The sequence below is a fragment of the Apaloderma vittatum genome, unplaced genomic scaffold (genome assembly GCF_000703405.1).
Source record: "Apaloderma vittatum isolate BGI_N311 unplaced genomic scaffold, ASM70340v1 scaffold824, whole genome shotgun sequence".
NCBI classification, from domain to species: Eukaryota; Metazoa; Chordata; class Aves; order Trogoniformes; family Trogonidae; genus Apaloderma; species Apaloderma vittatum.
In genome coordinates, this window is record NW_009710730.1 from 81,594 (window position 1) to 92,606 (window position 11,013).

Sequence of the window (11,013 nt, forward strand, 5' to 3'; positions counted from 1 at the left end):
TATTTAAGGAGGAGGCCACTTTTGAAGAGCCAGATACACCATGGTGTGTTAATTCTCATCTTTCTGACTTGAAGTTTGCAGCTAGACTGTTTTCATTACTAGAACTAGCTAGTAGCTCGTAACAGTATTATTACTTGTGATATAAGATGCTTCTCCAAAGATCTGAATGTCAAAGTCCTGCTGATGTGTTTTAAAGACAAAACTGTAGTACAAGATCAGAGTAGAATGTGCTTCCTCTCTCATCTCTCTCTTGTCTGTCTCATCTGTACTTACTGTTAAGTCATCTGTATCTGCTCTAATGCACAAAAAGGAAAATTGTGCTGCTTGGTTTATAATATTAAAACACATTTTTTCCTTTTGTTTAATTGGTTGCTCTTCTTGCCACTGTAGATAAGTCTAAATAACAGCAATGACAAAGGGAAATTACTTTTGTTGGGGAAGAAGGAAGATTTAAGAGATATGTGGGAGAAATGTGTGTGTCTATGTGTGAACTTAGCAGTGCATGAAATGAAAGGAGAAACAAAACCACTTGCTCCTAAACTTTGCATTGTCCTCTTTTCCTCTCTTATCCTGTTCTCAAAAAAAAAAAAAGTCATAACAATGCAAATACTATTACTACTTCTAAATGCATTTACATTTATCTTTCAACTTGAATTCCTTGTTTAGTGGTTGCAAACTTATGAAGCCTGAAGTCATGCTTCTGTTTTCTGTTTTGTTTTTTGTATTATTTTTCTTGAGTTGGACAGTTAACAGTTATGTTGCTTGAATTTCAATACTTGAGAATTATTTCAGAAGCTTGGCTTCTGCAAGAAGTTGTTGATAATGAGATAATATTTCCTGAACTAGTTTTGGACTAACATGTCTAATATTTCTTTTAGTTCTGAACAAGATAAAGAAGAATGGATAAAGGTAAATTGATCTACATTTTTTATTTTCTAAATATTTGTTCACTGAAGCAATCAAAACATAATATTCATATTTTCTGGCTGTAGCTTCCCTCTGCTAATCAAGAACTAGTCAGAAGGCAGAGAGTCTGCTTGAAATGTAATAAGTTTGAGCAATTTCTCCACTGTTTCCTTAGGCACTTCAGAATACCATAGAAGCTTTTCAGCAGAGAAATGAAACTTTCAGAAATGCTATTGCTAAAGAATATGAAGACATGCCTGTTGAGGTTTCTGTAAGTTGCTGTTATTCCTTTGTAACCATCTTGGCACCCATTTTCTTCTTCAATAACTGGAAAAAGTTCAGCAGAAACTGTTTTCAAGCTGATAATTCTTCTAGCAGAGAAATTACAAAGTAGTCGTCTTGTTGGCAATTGTTTTTCTTCATAATGCCAAATCTGATAAACAAGCCTTTCCTTTTTTCTTGAAACGGATAACAGAGTACCCTTTCAGTGATGGATAATGATTTTTTGACTTGGTTCTTTGTTATTTCTTGTATAGATTTCAAAATGTATCTTGAACTGTGTCTTGCCATTTCCTTTCCAGAGGAAGAGAATAATTATTTTCTCTATTTAAAGTACTGCACAACCTTTTACACTGGCTTTTTTTAATCCGCTCATCCTCCCTCTGCCCTCCTTCAGAATGCTGAGCTTGGGAAGAGAGCGCCGAGGTGGATACGAGACAACGAAGTAACCATGTGCATGAAATGCAAGGAGCCCTTTAATGCGTTGACGAGGAGAAGGCACCACTGCCGAGCGTGTGGACACGTAAGTGCAAAACTCAGCTGCTGGAGCTGGGGAGGGGGCTTGAGAACGGGTTGAAGCACCTACTTGACTTGTGGTGGCTCCTTGTGAAGCTGAAAAGTTTGAGGCTTATGGCTGAAAGGAGAAGCTACGAGTAGCGTAGCACAAGGCATCTTCTGTCTGCTTTAGCTGGCACGGTAAATTTGGAAGTTATCTGGAGCAGTGGAAGATGCGTGTTTGTGTAAAGGGTCCCAAGCTTCTGGACATACTATGCTGTTGCTTCTGAGTGGCCTCCCCTGATGTCAACAGTTTCAAGACCACATTAAACTGGCCTAAGCCAGTGTTATCCCTGGCAGCACTGGCTGCCTCCTCTGCACGTTCTGCCACCTCTTCTCTCCTAATTTTACAAGAAGATCATGAAGCCCTGCAGGTTTCCGTTGGCTTAACTTGGAGCTGTTCCCAGCTGTGTTCAGCGTGGAACTGAGTGAACTTATGCAAAGCATCAGGGAAGGAGAGGAGGCTGGGATGGGAAAAGAATATTACTGCCACTTCCCATCGACGGTGCTGCAGTAACGTATGCCCCTTCAAAATGACTGTGAAGTAGTGGCATCACTTGAGGTTTTTTAAAAATTAGTGAAAAATAAGCAAACATACTGCGCTTTCCTTCCATCCAGCAGCTCTGCCCTTCTCCAGCAGGTGGCAGTGCAAGTGCAGGTTTAATTTTTGTCTCTTTCTAATGGTTTTTATGTGGTAGGAAGGCTTACTGCATTCACAGCTCTACTTTTGTGCTTTGCAGAGCATTAGAGGCTTTTTCCGAATATCTGAATTATTGATTATACAGCTGTTTGGGTTTTTGTTTGGTTTTTTTTTTTAGATCGTTCTGTTTTAAAATTCCTGTGTTAATCTTAAGATCACACCCTTCCTTTTTAATTCCCTCTTTTGTTTAGACTCCTAACTACTTCTCTCTGTTGTAGTTCTATCACATGTCCTTACACTTTAATTTTAAAACATTTAGTCATGTGAATTAATTTGGGTCAGTGATGGTGTCTTTCATGCAGTGACTAATTGGGAATACTTAACTAGGATTCTCTAGAGATACTAGTTTGAAGGTAGTGATCTAGATTAGTACAGCAGAGCTCTGGACCACAAGAAAATTTTGATCAGCTGCGTGGTTCAAGTTCGTTTGCCTACCTTTCTTCCTTGAAATAAACCACTCATTTTTAATCATCTTTTTAGGCAGGGCATCTTTTTCATCTGAAAGAACACTTCTGTGGGAAAACATTTCTACTGAAAGAACTTCTCTCAGATCTTTCTTACATTTCACTGAGAGAGAGAGAGAGATTCTGATTCTATCCCTAACAACAACCCACAGATATCATTGAAATCCTAATGTGATGTTTTTTGCAAAGTACAAAGTTTCACTGGGTAAATAGTATAAAGCGCTTATATTTAAGAAGTGGCACAAATTTGGAAAATCTTTATTTTCAGTAAAGTTATGGTTGTCATGCCATAAACGCATTCCATATAACTCACCAATATGTTACTAAGCAGATAATGCTAATTTTTAATTAAATTCTCTTTTCATACACTTTTATAGATACTTAAATTCTGTATGTATGTCATCTTTTTTGTTTCTAAGGTGGTTTGCTGGAAGTGTTCTGATTACAAGGCACATCTTGAATATGATGGCAATAAATTGAACAAAGTCTGTAAGGACTGCTATCATGTTATAACTGGTTGTACAGACAGTGAAGAAAAGAAGAAGAAAGGCATCTTGGAGGTATGCCATTTAAAAATACTGTAAATGCATAGTTACAACGAAAATGGTAGCATTCTTGCAGGGCTATTTTCTGTTTGAGAAATACAAAGTATGTGGACCTATTTCATCCCATCCAATAGATTTTGGTTTTTATCATTCATCTTTTGCAATACTAGTTTGTTTCTGACAGATTTTAAGCAAATTCACCTAATATTTTTCTCTAGATTTTGTGCTTACATTCTTACTTTATTCTTAGAAATGTGTTTGCATCTGATCATGCCATAATATTTTGACTGCCAAAATAGAGTAGTTGTCATAGTAGCACTTCAACACCTAACATGATGTTATGTTTAAAATCAGCTGTTGTAGACACTTGGATATGGAGAAAGGCTAGCTGTGATGATAAAATGAAATTGAGTGGTCTAGAAGTGTGTAATCCAAAATGACTGATGAAGCAACAGATTACATATGTTAGGGGAGTACATGTTGTGTGTAACATGTAAATATTCTCCATAAATCCAGTCCTTCATGATCTTACATGAGTATTTGCTCAAGCTCTTTTGCAGATGCTATCCAAGATTTGGTATGAATGATGATGAATTTATGCTCTTCTATTCTGTATGTTTTTAGTCTTTATTTAAGGAAAGTTTTTTTATTATTATCTTTTTTGCTTTATACTTTCTCCTAGATTGAGTCCGCGGAAGTCTCTGGAAACAGTGTCATATGTAGCTTTCTTCAGTACATGGAAAAATCAAAGCCCTGGCAGAAAGCGTGGTGTGTTATACCTAAACAAGAAGCTCTTGTGCTGTACATGTATGGGGCTCCACAGGTAGGTACGGAGAAAATGGAAAAGATTAGTAAGTATTGTCACTGGCATCTAAGGAAGAGAAGCCAAGTACCTTAGGAATGGAGGAAAGACCCGAGTGTTTTCAGCAGCCTGTATGGTAAATGAGAGGTAGCAGGCAGATTAGTTGGCTCTTTTTAATCAAGAACTTCTCCTCCTTCTTAGGATGTTAAAGCTCTGGCTACAATTCCACTCTTGGGCTATACAGTAGATGACACTCCAAGAAGCGCTGACCTCCCGCACAGCTTCAAACTGACCCAGTCGAAGTCTGTGCACAGCTTTGCTGCGGACAATGAGGAGCTCAAACAGAAATGGCTAAAAGTTATCCACTTAGCTGTCAAAGGTGAGACACCAGAATGTCAAAATGAACTGCAAGTGAATTCAGAAGAGCACCCTGAATCATCTAAAACATCTGAATGCTGAAGCTTAAGAACGCATGGTATTTTTAAAATATTTCAGTTGCATTTTTGGTTAACTTTGTGTTAACCTTTCTCTGCTCAATCAAGAAAAAAAGAAAAAACAGGAAAAAAAAAAGAAACTTCTTACTACCGTACACATCTTAGCACTTTATGTTTGGGAAAAATTCTGGTCTTTTTAGGGATCTTTTTCTTATATTTATGTTCTGTCAATAAAAGTGATGTACAGGTCCATTTCAGAGACTTTTTAAAAAAATGTGAATGCTATTAAAATACTTACTAACTTTACTGTACTACTTGTTTGTTGTGATGCAAATTTTTTTGAAAATCCAGTTGCTCTTCAGTTAATGTTTGCTGCTTTCATTAAGAATGCAAATATTGAAGCTTCCTACTTACATGTTAGGACTTGCAACAGGATAAAAGATATACCTCCACGTTGCCAAAATAGATCTGTAGTTAAATATGCAGGGACAGTTTGGTTTAATGTATGTAGTTTATAGATTGAATTCCACAGATGTACATATGTTGTATTTACTTGTCTCTTTTTAATTAATGCAAATTGCTTTCACAGGTATATATTGGCTTTTAAAGTTTCAGTTTATCAAGGAAATAATCTAATGATTTTCAATCTAGAAACGGATACCTAAAATACAAGAAAGCAATATATATATATGTACAGTATTAAAGATGTACAATACATGATTTTTGCTTTGATTTCATGATACTTGGTTCCTATTAGTGAATAATTTATTTAAAAAGCATGTTTTCTATTTGAAATTAAACACAGTCCTAAATTAACAAACACTGTTCAGTGATTTGTTTTATTAGCTGACATTTAATGATCTTGATATTTTTAGGCATTAAAAAAATAGCAGTAATGTAAGCAGCATGCAATGGACAATTAAGTTCCAGTTGTGTTTAAAAGAGTAATCGCTTTTCTTCAGTGTCCTATCACTTTTTTAAGAGTGCAGTAGTTCATTACTAAAATACAATATGTGGTTTGGAAAAGCAACAGATTCTAGTAATCTTCTGGGAATATGTATTTTTTACTATTACGGTTATTGGAACAAAATAGCATTTTGAACTTAAAATCTTTTGATTTTTGCACAAGATCAGGTACTGTAATACTTATCTGTGACAACAATCCTCAAGGATTATTGTCGTAAACTGGAGCCTACTGTATACGCATCTAGTATGAGGTCTGAGCCTGCAAATCTCAAGTTGCATGATCTGACATTGTTTGCATTCTGCTTGTGGAAATAAGGACCTGTTGGCTTTTACAGTGTTAAGTCCCTTATGAACTTCCATTCCTCTTAGGATTTTTGTACATAGAGGCAAATGGCATCCCTAAAATTTTTACTGTAACATCCTTGGATGAAATATGACCAATTCAGAGGCAGTGATTGACTATCAAGTAGGGAATTAAAACCATTGCCATCTTTCCTTTTCTGACCCCTCTAAGGAACTAAAAATACGTAACTTCTACAATCAATTTGTCTTACGTACATTCAGTATAACAGCAATCTGTATTTTAAATCATGTCAAGCTGAAGAGCTCAGCTTCAAGTCCAGTTTTGTTGGTAATATGAGGGCAGATTTAAATTGTTGCTTTTTTTTTTTATAATGAGATTTTCAAACAAGTATTCACTGTAGGGGAAAAAAAACAACTCTGAAAACCCCCCACCCTTATTTACCATTTACCATTTGTTAAAATAACCTCTGGTTTTATTGCGGTGTGCATGGGTACACAGTGTCTATAGCTCTTTGGTAAGAAGAATGTCATGCAACTTAGTATAAGTGGGCTGGATTTTGTTCTCACCTGCACAAATCCACTATCTACCATGGCCTTAGACTTCAAAGCTTTACACTAGTGCTAGTAATTATCAGGACATGGCATTGTAGAGCGCTAGCTCTGCAGCTGACTGTGCATGTCAGTTCTAAATTCTTCCTTAGGTGCTCCACGTGTCCAGATTATTCTGCACGTAACCCTCACGTTACTTTTATCTGATGTGCAAGCTCCTCTGTAACTCTCTTAAGAGATTTTAAGTTACTTCTCTGTCAGCTCTATTTAGTTAAAGGCAGCTCAAGGCCGTTGTCATTCAGGTTGGTGAGTACCATGAAATCTTCACCAAGGTCTCCCTTGCTAGTGTGTGTCATCTTGTGTACACCTTGGTGAGGGATGGGGAAACATTCAGGTAAGCAAGAAGAACTCTCCATGGCTCTCTTCCATGTTTATCTCGTGAAAGTGGGTGTCTTCTAAAAGATCTCAAGTGTAACTGTGGGATCTGGAGGGTTGTCTTACCGCATCCTTATGTATAAAAATATTTCCCATGTTGTAGTTGCTGCGTGTAAGGTGGGGAAATTGCCTTAAAGGAGTCCCCAGATAAAACGGACTGAGCTATTCAGAAAATAATATGACTGTACTCATGTAGTGTGTTTTGTTTTCTAAGCTCCTGCAAACTTAATTCTGAGCCAAGTAGGAAGACCTATTTCAGTGAAATGATTAGGGAAATGATTAGAAGCAGCAATTACTGGACTTGTTATAGTGGTGTTGAGTATCTGAAGCTCCTTGAATGGTTTCAGCATCTCCCAGACAAAGCCCTACATTTGGGCATAAACAATTTGAAACGAGATTAGCAATGGGAACTATTTATTTGGATATTAGCCTCATGTTTGCTCTCAGCCATTAAAGTTTATATAGCACAGGATATTTTATTTACCCTGGTGAAACCTATTTCATGTTCTCCTAATCGATTGCTTGGTCAGAATTGTTGCTATCTTCTGGGTTAGAATGTCTTGGCCTTCAAATATATGGTTCTGTGTGTGTTTTATGGGAAAAGTATGTACCACTAATCTTAAAGGAGATCAGAAGATGGGGAAGTTGCTTCTGGATTTAATCACTCTGTTTTACTCCATTATTGACATACAAGCCCTCCTACAGCATCCAATACTTTAAACTGTAAATTATGACCAGAGAGGAACAAATTCAAAGTAGTAACTGCTGCGGCTTAAGTTTCATGACCAAAGCAGTCAAATTAAGAAGTATAGGCTGTTCCTACTTCAGCTATTAAATTGTTTTTTCTTTTTTTTTTTTGTGAAGGCATTAAATTTATTAGCAGAAAGATATATATTTAAGGAATAAACTATAACTGAGCATTCATTCATAATACATGACAGTATGTGAATGGCTCTGCTGAATTATTTAAGCTGTGCGATTCTTGTGTTCAAGAAATGCTTGTTTCTCACTTTAAAAGTGATCAGTTTTCTGTGCAGTTTAAAACAGATGAAAAGTTATTTTGTGCATTTTTATCTGTGTCCAACCAGAATAATGGCCTAATCTTATAATTAATATGTTTGGAACATATGAACATATTTTTCAAAATTACTTAATATTTTCCCCGCTATCATAGAAAAATAGTGTATCATGATATCTGCACAATTCTTCAGGTCCTCTAAAAGTTGTTTTCTGGTACCAGGTACTCCTGCTTGGCTGAAGAGCTGCTGTAAAATCTATAGCATCTAGTACTTTCATATCCCTTTACACTGAGTAGTTTTGTCTACTCCAAAATTATTTAATTTTTATGTGCAAAATAGATATTGAGAATACAAAATATTCTATTTAGAGTAGAATATTAAACCACTTTAAATATATGTAGTATGTAGCGGCAACTCTTTATGCAAAACCATCTCAAAGTGCTTTATAAATCTCAAAGATTTTTAAACCATTTCATAGAAAAGAGGATTTTTATTCTTCATATTTTTAAATTAAGGATGAAGCCAAGGCACTGATTAAATGCAGAATACATACACTAGCACCTGGGTAAATTTTAGATGAGATTATAGAAGTATGCTCTAAAAAGTTCCAAGTTGAGTCAGGAGTTAAAAAAAAAGAATATATATGTATATACAAAAATAAATGGGAAAGATGTGGAAACAGTTGACAGGTTCTTTGGGTTTTGTTGTTTGTTTTTTTTTAAAAAAAAGGAAAAAGAAAAACCCCTACATAACCACATAGCTAGTATAAAAACTGGTCAACTTCTCATTTCAGGGCAAGATTAAATAAAATTAACAGATGATAGTTGTTCTTTATACTGAAGGAAAGACTTTAAGGAAAGAAATAAACATTCCATGTAGAAACAATTCTAAGCAATAAAAAAGGGGCTTTCTTCATAAATCTGTTTAGAGATCTTTAGCTGATGTAAACTAGCATAGACCTACTGGAGCTATTATACCTTCAGTGATTTAAATTCATGTAGAATCTGCCTTATATTATGTAAAGATACTTGTGGAGAACCAAGATTGAACCACTTCGAGAGCTGCTGACTTACAATATCCCATCTGGAATCGCAGTACTCAGATGAACTGCAGATGGGTTTCAGTTGGAGATAACTGATGTAAGGGTGAATGTGAACAGCTTGGAATACATACCGAGAAATAAATGATTGGGAAGAGAAATAACTTTGTGGCAGAATTGGCTATCCTTAAGATAAATACAACAGGGAAGTGGGCGTACAGTTCTCAGTCTGTGGGTGTGCTGTTATTTGAAATCCGAAATGAAGTACATGGCGTTAGGTTTTTCTCAGCATTTTGCGACTCTGTTGGTATGAGGAATTTACCTAGCTGGTTCTGACCCATGGGACTGTAGCAAAGTATATTCTTTGGATATGAGTTTTATTCTGCTATTCAGGTTGTTTCCTAAATCCTTTAACAGAATACAGCATTAACTTAATGATTGTATATGTGTGTGTGTGTGTATATATATATACACATATGCAAATGTATGTGTGTGCATATGTATATATGTGTATTTATATATTTGAGGCTATTACTCAGATGACCTGTTTTAAAGCAGTATTTTACAATCAAAAAATACACTGTGCTGAAGTCAAAATGTAATATATATTGACTGTGTTAAGTATACTTTTCAAGAAGAAAAAATCAACAGAAATAGATCTGCTTTTGTGGCATGTTTACTATTTCAGCCTAATTTAAAGGAAAAAGCCCAACAAAACAAGAAACACACTAAATTCAGTAAAGCATTCAATCGGCTTCCTTTAAAGCCATTTGATTAAATTTCTTCCCACATTCAGCTATGGCATTTTGCTTTCACCTCTTCCTAGCACAAATGAATGTAGAATGTGTTTTTTCTCTACTAAAATCTTCAAGCAGATTTCATTGAATAAAACATATTTTCAGCCACTGCATAACATCAACCTACTTCAGTTTGTAGTTCATCCTTGTAGACTCATTAACTATTTATAGTGAAAACATTCAGAAAAGGGGGAACTATGTCAAAGCACTTTTTGCACGCATGTGTCCTAGTTTTTTTTAAGATACAAGCCAAATTTTTTGTGTTTAGGGAACAGTTTGCAATAGAAATACTGGGGGTTTTTTTTCCCTATTGTCATGTTTTCTATTCTGCAGCCCTCAAGGCAGATTTAACTCACTGATTTTCATGGGAGATGGATTAGCTGTAATGCTTGACATCAGAATTATCGGCTATACACGTTCATTCCTCTTCACTGTGGAAACATTTCTGGTTTTAATTGTTTAATTTTTTTAAAATGCTAATATTTGGAAGAGGTGTAAATTTGTTCTGGTTTTGCAATAAAGTGGAAAGTATTAATAAAGTGAAATATAAACGCCGTTGTAAGTTGTGCAAATGGCAGTGGTCATTTTTATGGTCAAGAAATATATGAATGTAAAAATTTTCAGATATTGTATATATTTTCTGTAATATATGTATATTTGGTCATAAGATGGATGTAGAATTGTAAAAATTAAGCACTTTAATTTCTGTTGAGTACTTAAAATTAAAAGAAATTTGTATCTTGTAAAATAAAATCGTCGTTAAATAAGTATTTCTGGTTGACTTTTTTTTTTTTTGGCCCACTCACTGTTTACTTTGTTGATGAAATCTTAAACTGTGTTTCCAGTTGTACGTGGGACTGTAAGGATATACCTGTTTTGGAGCACTCCTATCTAATTTGCTGAAGTGCTGGCTACTCGTAAGTACTGCAAAGCTGATGGGAGATGTATTCTGAATATATAAAGGGCTGTGTATAACGCTGTGACATTAGGCTGGGGAGATAAAAGATGCTGTCTTTGCAATCCTTCACAGTTTAGCTCCTGATTTCTGTAATGGGAATAATAATAATATTATGAGAGTACTTTATAGGCTTTTGTATTGTCACTCCCATAGAAAGGTGCGGAAAGAAAGAAATGAGCAACCTGGGGTAGTGGGAGAGAGGTGTCCCTGCCCACACAAGGGGACTAGTTCCAAGCGAACTAGATGATCTTCAACATCCCTT

General features: G+C 35.6%; 1 protein-coding gene across 1 annotated transcript in view; it reads left to right on the forward strand.

Moving 5' to 3' along the window:
* Positions 1–4,763, forward strand: part of FGD4 (FYVE, RhoGEF and PH domain containing 4) — a 36,290-nt gene extending 31,527 nt beyond the window's left edge. The window contains exons 11-16 of the mRNA XM_009867358.1: positions 879–909; positions 1,082–1,177; positions 1,583–1,708; positions 3,324–3,464; positions 4,132–4,272; positions 4,453–4,763. Of these exons, the coding sequence (XP_009865660.1) occupies positions 879–909; positions 1,082–1,177; positions 1,583–1,708; positions 3,324–3,464; positions 4,132–4,272; positions 4,453–4,710 (793 nt within the window). The 3' untranslated portion in view covers positions 4,711–4,763. The remainder of the gene's footprint in view (positions 1–878; positions 910–1,081; positions 1,178–1,582; positions 1,709–3,323; positions 3,465–4,131; positions 4,273–4,452) is intronic.
* The last annotated feature ends 6,250 nt before the right edge of the window (positions 4,764–11,013 follow it).